At 41.4% G+C, this 17,815-nt stretch overlaps 1 protein-coding gene across 3 annotated transcripts in view; it reads left to right on the forward strand.

Annotated features, from left to right (window-relative positions):
- Positions 1-1,373: 1,373 nt before the first annotated feature.
- LOC139348358 (rab GTPase-activating protein 1) overlaps positions 1,374-17,815 on the forward strand; it is a 73,436-nt gene continuing 56,994 nt past the window's right edge. The window contains exons 1-6 of one of the 3 annotated variants that reach the window (XM_070988364.1): positions 1,385-1,512; positions 11,922-12,157; positions 13,989-14,018; positions 15,352-15,610; positions 17,039-17,252; positions 17,366-17,540. In XM_070988364.1, coding sequence (XP_070844465.1) covers positions 12,005-12,157; positions 13,989-14,018; positions 15,352-15,610; positions 17,039-17,252; positions 17,366-17,540 — 831 coding nt within the window. In that variant the 5' untranslated portion in view covers positions 1,385-1,512; positions 11,922-12,004. Of the gene's footprint in view, positions 1,513-11,921; positions 12,158-13,988; positions 14,019-15,351; positions 15,611-17,038; positions 17,253-17,365; positions 17,541-17,815 lie in introns of all 3 variants that reach the window. The other 2 variants (XM_070988365.1, XM_070988366.1) reach the window with 2 other exon arrangements.

Raw genomic sequence — 17,815 nt, forward strand, 5'->3', positions numbered from 1 at the left:
CTTGATACAGTGATTAACTTAACTGCATGTAGGTTACCAGGAGTGTATCTCACTGTTTATGTAAAAAAATGTGGTGGCTGCATCACTCACACACTTGCTGCTGCTGATGGCTCTTGGATTACCTGTTTAGGGTATCGCTGTATGAAACTTTTCTGCTGTCTCAAGATGTGGAATTCAAATGTAATCATGCGAACAGGAGGGTCAACTAAACACCAGGGGGTGCTAAAAATCTCTGTAAGTATGTGGAAGAAACAGAAGGGAAGTGGAATCAGAGTACTAAATAGTAAGTGTTATATTCAGAAATCTGTGAACACCTAACTGTCTTTGTGAGTATGTGTCTGAGGAGCTCTCTCTCCAGTGTTGTGACTTGGGTTTTATTATATTTGAAAGAAAAGAAGTGCTTTGTGTTACCTGGTTCAACTCTGATCAAACAAGTCCTGACAGGCTGGACAGGAAGGGCCAGCATGACCGCAACACAATGAGAACAGTGGGCGTGTTTCTCACATCTGACTGCTGTGGTTTGGTGGCAGACTCGGGCAGATTAATCAGGGCCTGCCCCCCCACCTCCCCTCACTGTTCTGCTCAAAATCTGTTGTAAACAACTGGGTGCCATCCTTACCAAACCAGAGCCCAAACCACTGGATTGTGTGAGTTTACAGTGGATTAACTTGACTCTGAAGATTGTTTAATGTGTAATAGTAATGAAAAAAGAAAATTTAGTGACAAATTCATGATTAAGGTAAGTAGTGGTGATGCTTTGGTGGGCCTAAGACAAAATACTGTAGCAGGTAGAACAGTTTAAAGGGATGTTTTGATCTCATTTAGGAAAAGAATAAATCATCATTAAAAGAATAAAATTAAAAACAGTCCCATCTCAGTTTACAGCTTGACTTTCTGGGGTCAACCTTTCCTCTGAAGAAAAATAAGGACTTGAGACTTGGACTTGACTGCTATGGATTAGGGTTAACCTTAACCATAACTTAATTTAAGATGTGACCTGACCTGACTTTAGATTTAAAAGATAAAAACATGAATGTGTCCATTTTTGACTTGGTAAAATCCCACAAACACAACAGGCATACCTTGCATAGCCACAGATCTTCAATATTTGACAACTAGGCCGAATTCTTTAATATGGGTCGACATGCAACGTAATTTGCAACAGAAGAGTGCTGACTTGACTTGGACCTGAGACCTGCTTTAACAGGCGTTGAGACGCTCAGATTTACCAAATCTGAGCAAAGACTTGACTGAGACTTGTCTACACTGACTTGGGACTTGGTCCTAATGACCCAAAGACAGCTCTGTGAGCATCATGTCATTAGGTAACGCGTCCCCTCCCTCAGCACAGACACAGAGGGGCACTGACCAGCGCATGCGCGGTGTGGGTGTCAGCGGGTTGGTTGGGCTTGTGTTTACAGCTCGGCTGGATGCTGTTGGCTGCTGATGTTATTGGGAAAGTGCAATGTTGTGCCAACGGCCATTGGATTAAATATAAGTGTGGGAATAAAGGTAAGCTGTTTTGCACTTGCACATGCCTTTTCCTTCAAAGTTCAACGCGGCTGTCTCTTAAGTTATGAAGAAATGTAGCCACCTTGTTGACTGTAACTGCCAGGATAGCATGGCTAGCAGACGTTAGCTAGCTAGCTGGCTAGCAAGCTAGCTAGCTGTATACAGTAATGGCCTGTATCAAAGCTCCTTCTAGCGACGGCCTGTCAGCGGGTTTATTCACCAAATTATCGCGAATACCTTTACACAGCAGTTTGCAGTATTTGCTTTATGGCAACGGGACAGTTTCTTCAATCGGTCATTATGTAGTTACACATTCTTTTCGCACTTTGAATCGATGGCTGCGGAATAGCTAACGTTAGGCAGGTTGGTCAGGGCTAACTGGGGCAATAAGTTACCACTAGAGCTAGCCACATTAGACTCGCCCAACGTTATCGAGTATACATTGTCAACTGTTGGGCAAATTACCTATTAAATAGCTGTGGGGTTTGAAATGTGTCAGTGCGCCATGAGTCTTAACAGGCTGCGTTGAGATGTAGCTGGTCTGCTTGTGTCCAGATTAAGTGGTGTACCGGTGAGACCAGAAAGCCAATTAATGTGTGCTTCCGGTAGCTCTGTCTGTTAAACGTCGAATAACCACTCTGAGACCTTTTTGACAGCAGTAACTTGTTAAGAAAAACATATTTTCTGCAAATTAATTGCTCTGGTTTATTTGTCACTATTAATATTGCAGCTCAGGGAACAATAACAGCTGGATATGCATTGTTTTTGTTTCCAACATTTAGTGTTTTGTACACTGTTACAAGACAAACTGAACACCGTTTGTTGTATATGACAGTGAGTCTTTGTTTACGACTGTAACATTTAATATTAACAGCCCTACAGATGTTCACGGGGGGAAAATCTATTAAACGACTCTATTTTGTGTTAGTTGAGGTTCTGTTGTTGTCACATGATAAGGGAGGCACCAGCAGGGATTGTTTTGAAACGCCCCAGTGGTGGTGGTGTGCATGGGTGTCAAGATGCATTCAGGGTCTGAGTTGTCTGCTGTGAAGCATTGCCAGAATGAACTTGATTTTTAAATGTTGAATGAATCCCACTGAAATGTTTTACCAGTGCTCTTAGCTAGGCACAGCAACACTCATGGCAATAAAAAACAATAATGCTATAATACAATTACAAACCAGCTGTATAACTGTATCATTATGTGTATTACATTGTTCTTATGTGTTAGCTTCATCTGGAAGAACTTTGAAGCCACATATGGTGTGCCCAGTAAATATTTCAATTATATAACTATATATTTTAAACTAACCTCTCTCACCCTGATTTCAGCATCTAAAAAAAACAAAACAAAAAAAACAGCCATCAACTCAGTTCTGTGTTTTAACACTGCACAGATCTATCAATGAGTAGTGCAAGTTGTGCCAAGACAAATGGTTATGAAGACCGACTAATCCCTTTGCACTGTACTATTCCATATTTCTCTTACTTTCTACTGATGTTGAGATGCAGTTAGTTGTAGCAGTGAGCTACCTGTAGTTAGCTTAATGCCCAAGACTGTTATTGCCATGAATAGTATTGTTGAAACCAGTAGCTCCTGTTTCTTAAATACTTCCCAGAAGTGGAAAACATGCACGGTAACAGAGAACGTAATGTACCTGTCACTTGTCTCAGTCCTTTGTTCCTGTACTTTTTCTGGAAACTTCGATATTACAGTAAAACCTCATTCACACTGCAGTTAATGCAGGTGACACATGCACAAAAAAAGCACATAACAAAGATTTGTGTGTATGCAAATATTTACTGAGTTGACCAATGTCAGTATGTGTACTAGAGGAGGGGCAAGGTCAGTACTTCATCTGATATTCTTTCTAGTATGTTTTTTTTTTTCAGCCAATATGAATATGATATATTTTCCTGCACATTTGGGCATAATTAAAGAGCATAAATTGTTATTTATTGATCAAAGTTACCTGTATTAAAGGTACTCACAAACAATTCTATCAACAAATACAAAGGACCAGATAATACAGCTTCTCATTTGAATGGCTGCATGCCAGCTTCTCCTCTCAAGTCAGCCATGATGAAATACAGAGCTTAAAAACCATAATTATGTATGATAAATGTAATCCTCCTCCTCTGAAGAACACATGTCAAATGTAATGCCTGATGCCTTCCATTATGGCTCTATCCAAACTGGACTGAGCCCTGCGTATTCTGAAATCCTAACAGTGCCCCTCAGATGCACCTGTCATTTGGGGAGCTAGTGGAGACTGATTGGCGAGGGCTGGCTTTGGGGCCTGGATTAGCGGTTCCTTGCAGTTGCTGTGGATGAGATGAAAGGAAGCTATGTGGAGTCGAAAGCATGGAATTACATGTCATGGCAAAGAGTAGTTTAAAGAAGTGTAAAGCATTTGTTAGAGCACTCAGTAACATTTGCTAGATATCTGTGTTAGTAGCTGTAGGAGTAAAGCATCAGTGATGGTGAGTTCACACTTGATGCCCCCCGTGACTTTCCTGCTTCTAAAAACAAACCCTTTCTCAATAGGCCATCTCTGTGTCAGTGTATAAAACTGGGAATTGTCCTTTAAAACACACTGCTAATAATTCAGATCAGTGTTTGCTTTAATGATGTTTAATGACTTACCCTGAGACGCATAATTGATATAGTCTTTATTTAAAATTAATCAGTTCCCTCCAAATTATTCAGACCTCCAGTTATCACCACAGGAAGGCTAGAACTTTAATCACCGTTATGAATCACTGACTCCTTACTAATTATTTTTCCATTTGAATTTTTTGATTTGTAGGAAAGGCAGCTTGTCTTGGGGCTGGTTTTTAGATTTTATGATTCGACGGGCCAGTGATATGTATTTCAGTCCTCAATTTAGACGCTTCCTGATCTTTTTGTGTAATGCTCACATATGTATTCTCAGTTTTTTCAGTTCCTTTTACAATCACATTGCATGCATGCTACTTCTTGAATCCATAGCCTGTCCCTTGTAGTATAAGTGTAGTGTGTTATGGAGTAAAAACACAAAGTGGTTCATGGTTGCGTAATTGCGTAATTCATAGATTTGATATTGGGCAATCACTACACAGCTGTCGTCGGGCAATTATTATTTTTTTCAAAGAAGAGAAAGAGAAATGAAAGGAGAGCATTGATCACACCCTGTAATAATGTGAAATGTCAATGTTTATATGACTGTGATCACATGTGGTATTTTGAGAGTGAAACTCATGAATGTTCTCATTTTTATTTTGCAGAATATGCATAAATCAACTATCTAATAAACCTACTCTTTCTTTTCAACTACATGTTAACCTAGTACAAGTGGCACTTGCAGCTTTCAGTTCCAGTTTGTAAAGGCTTTACACCCTTAACAACCATTTGTTGCTGGAGCACATACACACACCGGTGTCAAGTTTCCTTTATAAGGCATACTTCTGTTCTTTATAAACCGGCACAGACACACCACTGCTAAATAAATGTCTGTGAATAGCCACACATTGTGCAGCTCAGTATGTCACAGTGCAGGGGTTTGTTGCAGCAAGTGCTCCATTTCAGAAGTTAAAAGCAGGCCTGCACTGTGTGAACCAGTCTTTTTTTTCCCTCAGTCATGTGAGATAGTTTTGTTGTTGAGTGTGAGACATGCATAGGTTTCGGGATAGCTGACTGGGAGTCAGTGCTCCGCTGTGGATCTGAATTGAGATGACTCTTAGATGCTCACACAGTACAAATAAGATGTAAATTAGGGACTGCATCTGTGTGTGTGTGTGTGTGTGTGTGTGTACGTGCTCTTTCACAGCTCCTCTTCTGTTTCTTTCCTTTCTCTTCCCTTTTGTATTGTACCTTGTGACTAACCTTGTGGTATTCAGCCTTTTCTGTCATTCTTTCTCCTTTTCCTCTCTCTCCCCCTTTTCCCCTGCTATCTCTGCCTGGCTGAAATCACTGCTGTGAGGCGAGTCGAAAGGGACTGTGTTGCAAGCCTGAATGCTCCCTGGCTGTGTCTGGCTGTGTCTTCCTCTCCCTTGTGAGGTGCACGCAGGGCCCAGCTGGCAGCCCAGAACAGCCCGTTCAGCTGGAGAGTGGTGGAGAGGGGGAAAAAAAAAGACAGGCGTAGGTTTCTAGCATGCACATTTTTACTCATGGATCGGCGTAAGATATGCATGTTACAGGTTCAGATACTTATGTTTCTAACTGCGACAAACAGCTCAGAGGTCACTTGTCATTTATTTGTCCCTGAATTAAGCTGTACTCTGCATGATCTGTTGCAGATCACACCCAGACTACATCAACCTCACTGCTGTTGTTGCTCTGTGTGTCAGCTGAGTTGGTAAAAGTCAGTCCTGCCAAACAATTGGTATGCAATCTTGAAAAACAGAGCTTGATGCCTGATTGAATGTTGTTACTAAATATGTGCTTGCTTTACCACTCTTAGGTGGATGCTGTTCATTTTGAAACCTGACATGGCCAAAAATATATGCAACGTTCTCATTGTAACAGTCACTGAACCCATTTACCTTATTTGGAAATAAGCTTTTGCAGATCTGATGCCTTTGCATGTGCGTATGATCCAACAAAATAGAGCTGAAACAGTTATTGGAGTGATTGACTATTATCAAAAATTGCGTCCAGCCTCTCAGATGTGAAGATTGGCTGTTTTTCCTTGACATATATGACGTAGTAAATTAAATACTTTTGGGATTCGTGCTGCTGGTTAGACAAAGCAAGCAATCTGAGTTCGTCAGTGGGACTATAGCATTAGCATTTTTCATTAATTTCTGACATTTTAAAAGGTAAATTATGTTAAACCCCACTGTGCTTTAAATATTTAAATTTCAATATAATGCATTTTGATTCCTTGTGGTGAACACAGAAAGCCATGTGCAATGTGCAAAATGGTTAATTGGTTACTTAAAAAACTGGCAGATAGATTAATAATGAAAATAATCTTTAATTGCAGCCCTGCTATGAAACTTCAATATCAACTTGAATCCGACATGTAATTAATGTCTTCCTCAACCTAAACTCTTAAATGTGTACACTGGCAATTTTTGTTTCCTTATTCATGGCTAAAAAAGTGTCTCCTGAGGGAAGTGCACAGTGATATAGATTGATAATATTTTATTGAGGAAATAATGAACTTTAAATAACAACTATCAGAATGGCTTCTGTCAGAAATAAGAGTAACAGTGCATATGAACAGCAAAATATTTGCCCTCGTATGACCACCTTTGCTCAAGGTGGTTTGCACCAAATGAAAACTCAATGCAGGTCCCTCTTCCTTTAAGACTAGAGGAGAGAAAAAGGAAAGTAAGTCAAAAGACAGTCTGAGAAAAGGGAAAAAGATAAGATTTACAAAATGAAACTGACACAAGGTGGAGAAATCAAGAGAAAGGGCGTGGCTGCAGAAAAAATAGTGAGAGGGAATCAAGAAATGGTCTGCCGCTCGTCTCCACAACAAACATCAGAAGCCTTGATATGTTCTCCATTTTAAGACATTTAGGCAGGAAAAGCTGCTGCTAACGTTGTAACAATCAGTCGCATGATAGGCGAATAGCTGTGTCTCCTGTTGGAGGGATACCAAATCACTGAAAAGGGCTGATAATGAACAGTGTAGCATGGCAGGAGCAGACAGAGGGCTGTTACTGAGGCTAGAGAGGAAAGCAGGGTGACAAGGCAACCATTATAAGCCTGTTGGAGCCGCCAGCTAGTCAGACACATAGAGTATGAGGTTTGTGTGTGCATGCGGGTGAGTGGTAATTTGTGTTCATAATACAGCTGCTTGTGCATGTGTGTGTAGAGAATGTGTAGTCCAGTGTCAAACAGTACTTTCTTTTCTGTGTGTGTGTGTGTGTGTGTGTGTGTGTGTGTGTGTGTGTGTGTCTTGGCTGGACTGCAAAGGTTCGGTTTTCTGTGTTTGCTGCTTGAAACATGAATGAATCAGTGAAGCTAATTGGCATCTTTCTCAGATAACACCACTGGTTTTGAAGTCTTGTTTGCATCCCTCTCAAATGAAATGATTCACTCTAGGGTTCCAAACCAGTGATCTACACTTTAAGTTTTATGGTGGCCAGAAAAAAAAAAGGACTGGCCACTGTTGTCTAATTTCTTGTCTTACCAAACAGTATTTCGCTGAGATAAATGTCTCTCTTCACTCATAGGGTCTGTTAGTGTAAGGCCTTGGTACCATCGAATAAGACCATTCAATCTAAGCATGTAAAAAGATGCTGGACTCCAAATTCTTTGGGAATGTTTAAGGCAAATAGGTACATAGATGTAAACATGGAATGCAGTAGATCTGTCCATTTGGTGGCAAGGTGGAAACACTATCGACTCACAGCTCGAAGGTCCCAGGTTCGATTCCCGTCTGGGGCACTGTGGACGCTGGGGGCGTGTCTTCCACCATGCCTTCGGTGTCTGCTGCTCGAATAAAGGGGCCTTCCTGTGTGGAGTTTGCATGTTCTCCCCGTGTTCACCTGGGGTATCCTCCATAAAAAAAATACCCCCACTAAAAACATGCAAGAAGATCACCACCTGACCAATGGTGACGAAAAGAACTGGGTCCCCGGGCACCGCTGTCGGCTGGCAACCCACTGCTCCTGCTCTGCTGCGGAGGAAGGACATTCCAGGATGGGTCAAATGCGGAGTAATAATTTCACAAAGAAGCATGGTGTGTGCATGTAGTCTGTGCATTGTTGTGTAGTGATAAATAAAAGTATGTCTCTTCGTACCTTCTCTTCATAGATCAGCCCCACTGTCAGAGATACCAGATCCAGTCATTTAAGTCGATATCAAACCAGTATCCATATCCAACCATGCATGCGTTTGCTTCCGTGCAGGTTCTCTAATGCACCATCTTTGTACATCTGTTGCAGCAGAAATGGTGGATTTGAAATCAACTAAGTAAGATTTTGGTAATAAGTATTATCAGTAGAAACTACTGGGGCAGAACTGAGAAACCAGACCGTGTAGAAACTCAAAGTTCATCAACATAAATCTGTGGAAAAAGAACTAGACTAATCACTCAGAGGACACGTGTGCTAAAAAAGGAAAGCAGCTGCCTTTGAGCCAAAAGTAGAGTAAACATCTGCAACGTCTCTTCAAGATTAAAAGCCTGAGAAGATAAGAAGGGGCTGAGGAGTGATGCCAATATCCCTCTTGGATTGCTACTGAGTCCGCTGCTCATTTTCTTTTGGACTGGTAGGTTTGCTACAATTTATCCGATGCACCCTAAAATAAGTGTTTCATATGTATAAAGAAATTTGGGACAGTTGCTTGACATAAACATCCAAGCAGATAATAGGGTGCAGTCCCACACAGGTGTTTCATATTCCTTTGGGTGGAGCTATGCTGGGAAGCATGTGATGTCACTAAACTATATGACATAATAACACTGTTAAAGGTGCAGTCAGACCATAATTTGCTTCTTCTTCATTTCTATGTGAGTATATAATAATGCTAAAATGACATGGCCCCTTCACTTTCTCAATGTCTCGCCAGCTTGAAAGAGGGGGTGGGATTGAAATCTCTTACAGAAAGGTTGCTTATATTCTGGTTTTATAGGTGCACAGTGAAGTAATAAAGACAGCAGATAAGGACTGTAAGGAGTGTAAGGACAGTAACAGAGGTTATTGAGAGGAAAATGTTTGATAAAAGCAGTATAATTAACAGCACACTAGCCAAGCTCGCTCCTTCAGTTTATGTTTACAACCCAGCCCATGATATTTCAAGTTGCCCCCGCTTTCGGCCACACCACATGAGTAGATTTTGCCAAAAGATTTCGACTGCACCCTGACCGTGTAGATTGTACCTTTTTTTTTTTTTTTTTTTGAAAATTAGATGTTGAATCATTGTAGATACAGGCCTTTATTAAATTCCCACTGTGTTATTCAAGGGATCTTATAAATGTTCTGTAAAGCCCATGGTGAAAGTTTAATTTAATGTTCCCCACAATCTGACATTAACTTCAGGCCATTGCCAGACATACCTGAACATAGCTTTTAGATGAGCATATTTTTTGCCTATATGTTTGTAATATTTTGCATCCACTGTAAACAGCTGTATAACACCTTTTGGAGCATTTTTTGGGTGCTTTCACCCCAGCCTGTGTAGTTTGGTTCAAGCAAATGCTTGCCTTTCCTGTCTTTTGGTGCAGAACATATCACACATAAGTGCAACCAGCTGACGAAGACAGTTTGTCACCATGTTTGTTTTTGTCAAGTCAAGTTTGATCACGCAAGTTTCTGTTCCCAAGTCACTCTGAAATCGGTTAGTGGAAACCGCACTTGTGTGGTCCTGCATCTCGTCTTGAATCCTACAGTGTGTGCATTAAAATATTAAAAATCTGTTAATTCTCAAGTGTGCACCAAGTATTACTGGTCTTTGGTATTCCCCCATGAGTCTATGTGGCATTGATGATGCTTGATGATAGTTACCAACACAGTGAGTGAGCCACCTGCAAATGACTCCTTGATTACCCCTCTTGGGTCATTTGTAATCAGTGTGAACATGAAGGCAGTGCGAACACTGCAGCATATCTTTGTATCTAGGTCTTGGCCAAGTGAACCACACTTCAAGCGTGAAACTGACTTTAAAGTTAAATAGCTTGTAATTTATGCAAAGATGAGCCGTTGTGTGTGTGACAGTTTTCTGCTTAATCTAAGGCTACTCAGTGATTCATGTGATTCAAATCATCATACCCTGTGACCCTGTCACTCAACTTCAGTTTTGCAATACAAGTGAAAAACAACACCCAGGACTTTTGGATGCGAACAGTCACTCATTTCTTTAGTTTGCTGTGAAAAGATAAAGAGAATATGCCTAAGATGTCAGTTTATGTTACTCAGTTTGTTTTTGTTAGCCTTATAATAAAATTCATTCAGCAAGATTAAAGCCTTCTGGTCACACAGACATAGCTACTTATATTGAGGTTTATTCTGGGTCAGGATAACAATGTTATCATAAGTAATGCACATTATCAACTGCTTTGACCTTTTCCGCTGTAGACCTTTTTTCCTATTACGTCTCCATTGTCGGACCTGCTTTGAATAGGAAAGGTAAGGGTCTGACAAGAGGAAAAAATGGAAGAAAAAGCAACCGAAACCTTTAGAAAAATGTAGGAGTGCAAGGCCAGCTCTTATTTGAGAGCACTAACGGCTGAGAAAATAGAAGACTGCAAGGGGAAGAGATAAGGAGGGCACGAAGAAGAAAAGTGTAGTAAAAGAAAGGGAGACGGCTGGTGAGAATCAACGGCAGGAGTGGAGGGAGGGTGGCTAGAAATATCTTGCTATGGTCTCCTCTTGAACCTCTGCCAGAACCGTCTGTTGCGCCTTTCTTCCTGTGTTACACACAATGGCACCTCCCTCTTTCAGGAATTACCTTGTACCAGCTGTGACAATAACGCTCTAGCTCACTTTTCTCCTTATTCTACAACCTATTGCCATAGCTAAACTAAGTAATAGAGAATACAGAAAAATAACCATTTTATTGTAGAAGTGATTTTTGATCATGCCACTCGAAGTTAAAAGTGAAAATTATTTAATTAACCCTTTCTTTTTCTTGCTTTCTTAACACTGTTCCAAACCCTACTTCCTCCTTCCAGGTCCCGCAGTTAGCTGTCATTACAAGCATTTTCTTGACTAGTTTCATATTTGATGGTAGCTGTTGTGAAAGCAGAGTGAGGGGTGAGCTGATGATGTGCAGTGTGTCCCTCAGGATCTCAGCTCAGGTTATTTGTGGTTGTGGCGGCAGGCCAGGAGAACAGGCGGTACACGCAATGCAATTAGCACAATCAGTGTATCATTTTTTTGTGTGGTATTATATTTCTGGTGTGCTTGTAATGTGGTGGTGGGGGGACCACAATTGGATCTTTGTAAGGGGCAGGACTGGCATGGAATAGGTGGATGGTTGTAGCGAGATGGGTCATTGCTGATTCCCTCACTTTCATATGCGCATTTCTTTTTCAAAGTTGCATCACCATGGCTTTGCATTGCATCAAACTATTTTGCAAATACCTCTGCTTTAGTCTGCTGAGAGACAGAATAGCCTCAAATGACCCCCAGATCCTCTTTTTCTCTGATCTCTCCTGTGCCTTCTTCATTGCGGCCTGCTCTCTTGTCAATCACTTTCACTTGAACTAAGCTTTTTTGCTTAACCTTTCTTTTGCACCCCATTTTCTCTTTTATGCTCCTGCTCTCCGGGTTTTGTACAGCTGCCTCACTGTTCCCTTCAGGTTGTTAAAAAGACCTTTAAAAGTGAAGAATAAATGGTCTCACCATTTTTTCAGAGGGTTAGTTTCTAAGTGGCCAAGTTTCCAGTTGCCTGAAAAGATGCTTTTCATGGATTTCATCACATCATGACTGTTTTCTGCTTCTTTTCTTTATTTATTTTGTTCTTGTTCTAGGTGATTTTGCTCATCATCTCCCACCTCTTCCTCCTCCCGTCTTCCATTCATGAGCAGCGTGGCTGAGTTTAACAGCGGCAGCCATGGATGACAAGGGCTCGGTGGGGAAGATTAGCGTGTCTTCGGACTCAGTGTCCACTCTCAACAGTGAGGACTTTGTCCTTGTGTCCCGGCTGGGGGACGAGACACCATCCTCCACTAATAATGGTAGTGATGACGAAAAGACAGGACTGAAGGTAAGGATGGTTGGGTGTAGGTATGGACGGAAGTACAAGGGAGAAGAAGACGACAGAGTTCAAATCAGAGTTTAGGTGCAGAGAGTCACTGGTCTGTTGACATTTACAGTGATAACCACCTTAGATTGCTTCTGTAGGTCCTTCTTACTGTGAATATCTATTTATATATATCTAACCTTAACGGCAGAAAACAGGCCAGTGGTGCGGGCTAAATGTGTCGTATCAGCACTCTTTTTTTATAATAGTTAAAGAGATTTAGGAGTCTCTCTCAGCACCCACAGCACGGTTTACCAAAACATCTGGAGGTTCATTTCACTTTTATCTATTCATCACTAGTAGTTGTTAAAATTGCAGGTCAGAAGTCACAGTCCATACATACCTGATCTGACATACACTGTTAGCGTGTGTCAGGCTGTGTTCATCACTCACATGTCAAGAGCTGTCATCCACCTTTTTAAACACACACTCTCACACTCTAACCATAAGGCTAACCATTTCTTGTTTTGCTTTTTCCACATTCTCACTCTACCTTCTTCTCATAATTGGTCTTGTGTGTTTTATCTGTGACTGTCCCTTTTCATTTGCTACTTATGGTAAGGTAGCCCTTTAATCCTTGTTGATGCCTGCTCATCACTAGATGAGTGAGAGCACGCTGTCACAGGCTCTGTTTGTCATGAAGAACTTGTTGCTGTCTCTCAGACATATGAGGAATTACACTTGCTTTCTGTGTTTTTCCCATGGTAAATTCTTGGTATTTAAGTGGTATGGGGAAGTGGCAAAAGAACAACTGATGAAAACACTGATGTTTTCAGCTGATATTTTACCAGTTTGTCATTCAGTATCAGCATGCTACTTAACTTTGGGGAAAACAGCTCCCATCTGCAGTCAGTCAGCTGTCAGTACTAGTCGGACCACAGCATGTCTGTCATACAGGATGCCCTCTGCGCTTCAGTTCAGTGCTTCAGCTAGCACCCACTCAGCAGATATTAGTTTACAAACTGTGTGGGGATTCAGCAGTGAGTGCTTTGAACTCATTGTCAGGGAAAATAATGGTGTTTTGTGACAGGGGTGTGTCTCCACAAAGAGAACGAAGACTTTCTGAGCTACCAGCCACTGTCCTGTGTGTGTCCCAAATGGGTTCAGATTTCTCCTCTCCTCTCCTCTCCTCTCCTCTCCTCTCCTCTCCTCTCCTCTCCTCTCCTCTCCTCTCCTCAGGATACATTTTTGTCCATGTGTCTCACAGTTCACTAGTTACCACTTTCACTTTTATTGAATTTTAGCTGGCTTGCATGTTCATACTGTGTTCATTAGTTTATATTTCATTATTGTACCTGTGTTTCTTTGTGAAGTACAGAATTGTTGACTCGATGTCATAAAGGTGGCAGAATATGGTGTCAGCAGAGGGCGAACGTTGCATTTTCAGATTACAGGAAGAGGTCACACTTTTTTTTCTGTCATTTGCTGCGTTCGGAGATTAGAAAATATGTATTTGCATATTACACAAGTACAGAGTGTGTTAAAGTATCAAAGTAATTTTAATGGAAAACTGAGCTGAGGCATCTGTTTTGTGCAGCCTAGTGGCGGCTGTCTGCCTGCTGTCAGAGGGAAGGAAGCGGTACCCCCCCCCCACCCACCCACCCACCCACCCACACACACACACACACACTGTTCTCAGTATGTAGTGGTGAAATCCCTCCATTCACTGACACTTGGTCATCCAGATATCATGTATTGGTTTTTGCCCAACACACTCTTGTGCACATTTCCCTCCCAGTCAGCCCATCCAGTCAGAGAGGAGTCAGTGTGTCTAAACTTGTTGTTTGTTATGCAGGTGATTTCTGAGGAAGGGGTCAGCTTTAAGGTCAGTCTCTTCTCTCACTATCTTTCCTTTCCTCCTCTTCTCTCTGTATCTCTCCCTTGCTTGTATCTATCTATTTTTCTCTCTTTCAGTGATGTGATTCCGTGGTGATTCTGTCTGTGATTATTTGTGCCCTGTGTATGTTTGCCGGCTATTGAGTGATGGCCCTCGCCAGCCTCTTTAACACTCAGGTTTTGATGATGGTAGTGATAGACATTCTCACATATATAGAACCTCAGTTGTACCTGGCTTTTACTACCCAGGCTTTTAGCACTTCCTGTAAGTCAAGGCCAACCATATTGCATTGCGACGCAGTTATGTCAGGTGTTTGAACCTAAATAGCTGCTTTACCTCAGTCTTCAAATGATATATTTTTGTTATATGGCACTAGAATTGTTGACACTATAGTTGTACTGTAGTATCCATCCTGCTTTGGATTATTTGCTTGAGTCTAACAGCAGGGAACAGAATTCCATGTACCTCTGATGCACAGCTATTATTTATGGTTTACCTATACCTGGAGAGCCTACTTGGAAAGTTTAACCAGAATATTCAATCATGTGATAATCACATATAGCAAGCTGAAAAATCTGTTTCTATATCCTTTATCGTTGATCCCTTATTTCTCAGCACAGCAGTGCCCTCTGCAGCTTAAGTCTGCTCTTTATTTCTTTCCTAACATCAGGCTGCTGCCACAGCAGGCAGGGAGAAAGGGGCCTTGCCTCCTTTTGTGGCTGCTTAATGGTTTGTCCAGCCTTAAGCTTGCTCTTTGATTTTGCTCTTTGTTAGCTTTGGAATAAGTGCACACAGCAGATGTAGGGATGGCTCTTCGAGTGTCTTGATAGAAATATTTCACAACTCAAACTCACGTGCCTACTAATCACTAATATTGGATGAAATATCACACTTAAACACACTGCAGTCACTTGAAATGAATCACAAAATCACATTTAAAGGCAGAGCCATTGCACATTTCTACAAAGTGTAAGAGAAGACTGTAATTCAGTTGATACAGGCCTAAAGATGATTTTAAATTTGATATGTTACGGTGTTTACTACAATGATTTTGTTGGATAACAATATTTGTTCTTGTGTTTTATTACACGTAATTGTGTTACTTTTTATGCTTCCTTTTGTCCCTGCTCTTTGGTGTGGTTGTGTTCATGTCTGTTTCTGTGTGTGTTTCTGCTCCTCTGTGTGTGTGTGTGTGTGTGTGTGTGTGTGTGTGTGTGTGTGTGTGTGTGTGTGTGTGTGTGTGTGTGTGTGTGTGTGTGTGTGTGTGTGTGTGTGTGTGCGTGCGTGCGTGTGTGTGTGTGTGTGTGTTTGTTTGTATCAGATTGTGGGAAATGGAAGTGAGCAACAGCTCCAGAGGGAGTTAGAGGATGTCCTCATGGACCCATCAGTAGCTGACACTGGGCTTGGATCAGAAACAGGAATGGACAGACTCGGCGGGGGCGACCGTGGCCTTCTTCCCACTACGGCGTCACCTGTAGCACTCGGCTCCGACCCTCTGAGTGTGCCGCCGCCTAAGTTGGAGATGGTCCTTCCTGTTCAGACGGCTCAGGAAAGCGAGCTGAATGAGAGGTCGTACCGAGGTGAGCCATGATGTGACTTATCTTATCCTCCTTTCTTGTGTCTGTCAGAGCTCACACAATGGTACTTATCTTCAGCTTATAGATGTGTTTCTCAGACATCCAAAGTAATATCACAAAAACACCCAGGTTTCTAAATCGTAGAGTATTCTGTCTTTCCACTTCCCCCATTGCCTCTTTTTGTCTTTATAGCAGAGGATTATTGCCATTTTATTCTCACTTGTCACCTCTATGCATTTGTTACATGAATTTCACTGATTGATATGACTGTTGTTCCTCTCACGTACCCATCTATCTCCCCCCGCTATCTCCTACCTCATTTTTCCTTAGCAGAAAGCTTATCTTAGGTGAGGAAAGTGGTGTTGATGTATAACTGTTAGATCATACAAGCCCGATTCCAAAAAAGTTGGAATGCTGTGTTAAACCTAAATATAAAGAGACTTCAATGATTTGTGCATCCTTTTCAATCTATCTTCAATTGAATACAGTGCAAAGACGCCGTGTGTTTGGCCATGAAGTGGTATTTCAGACTGGATGTGCTACGTTGATAATTCAGTTCACACCGACAATACACACTGATAACTTTGGTCTTGTCAGTTGACCCATTGGGCAACTTTTTGAAACTAAACTTTCCATTCAGAATCTTGTTCGCATCCATTTTAGCCTACTCTTTTACAGCTAGCGAGCAGACAAGACTAAACACGTACGTGGGGCGTGCCTATTGTTTTGTTTCCGGTTTACAATCGGATCCTGTAGTTTTTCTTACGTTACTAGCAGCGGCCACAGCTTATAAAAAACTACAAGTTCATTAGGTCACAAAGAGTGTTAATCTCGCAATTAAAAAAAAAGACGCAGTTAAAATTGATTTGCGGTAACGCGTTAATAACGCGCTATTTTTGACAGCACTAGTATATATATGTTTTAATATATGGTACACTCATTCTGAATTTGATGCTAGCAATACGTTTCAAACACATTGGTACAGGTTCATTTGTAACGACCATTAGTACAGGGCAAGGCTGAAAACCAACACTGAATGCCCGTGACCTTCACTCCCTTTGGCGGCATGGCATTAAAACTGACATGACTGTATAAAGGATATTACAAAATGGGCTCTGCAACACTTAGGGAAACGGTTGTTGGTAAACACAGTTTGTTGTTGCATCTAAAAATGCATGTTAAGATTCGACTGTGTAAAAACACAAAAAAACAATAAAGTTTATCACTTTAAACATTAAATATCTTGTCTTTGTACTGTATTCAATAAAATATAATTCAAAAAGGATTTTCAAATCATTGCATTCTGTTTCCAAAGCATCCCATTTTTTTGGAGTCAGGCTTGTAATTGAAATCATAAGATAATCAAATCTTTTGCCTTTTCTTTCCTGTCCTTTCTGTCTGTCCCTCTCCATATCCATTCCCCCTTTGCAGCAGATGAATCATCATCAGATGGCAGTCCTGGAAGTCCCATCCCAGATGAGGACAGCGTCGTGTTCAGTCAGCTGACATATCTGGGCTGTGCTTCGGTCAACGCCCCCCGCAGTGAGGTGGAGGCCCTCCGTATGATGAGTATCCTCAGAGGGCAGTGCCAAGTCCCCCTGGATGTCACACTGTCTGTGCCAGGCGTGTCCGAAGGGACCGTCAGGTAGGGGGAACATATGGATTATTAGTTTGAAAGATATACATAAGAAATCTCCTGCAACAGTGACTGCTGAGATATCAAATGGCATGATAATTGTTTCATACATATTATAACAGGTTGCTGGACCCCAATGCCAGTACGGAAATTGCCAACTACCCTATCTATAAGATTCTGTTCTGTGTGAGAGGCCATGACGGCACACCAGAGAGCGACTGCTTCGCCTTCACTGAGAGCCACTACAACGCTGAGATCTTCAGGATCCACGTGTTCCGCTGCCAAATCCAAGAAGCGGTGAGGATTCAATCATTGATTGATTGATTTATTGACTGTTGTTCAGGTAGTGTGTAACTGTGTTCACTGAAGACACATTTAAATGGTAGGTGCACCTTTTTGCATTCCAAAATGTATCTGAAGTTAATGAAGTTAATAACACCAAGGCAAATCCCTCTGATGTCAAGACATATTTGGTAATGAACTGATTCAGATTCTTAGTTGCAGAGTTTTTAGTACAGAATGCTCTTTTTTTACTATGTTTCTGCAGCAGCTCAGCATGGAAAAACTGTCCA

The sequence above is a fragment of the Chaetodon trifascialis genome, chromosome 20 (assembly GCF_039877785.1).
Source record: "Chaetodon trifascialis isolate fChaTrf1 chromosome 20, fChaTrf1.hap1, whole genome shotgun sequence".
In the NCBI taxonomy this organism is placed as follows: domain Eukaryota; kingdom Metazoa; phylum Chordata; class Actinopteri; order Chaetodontiformes; family Chaetodontidae; genus Chaetodon; species Chaetodon trifascialis.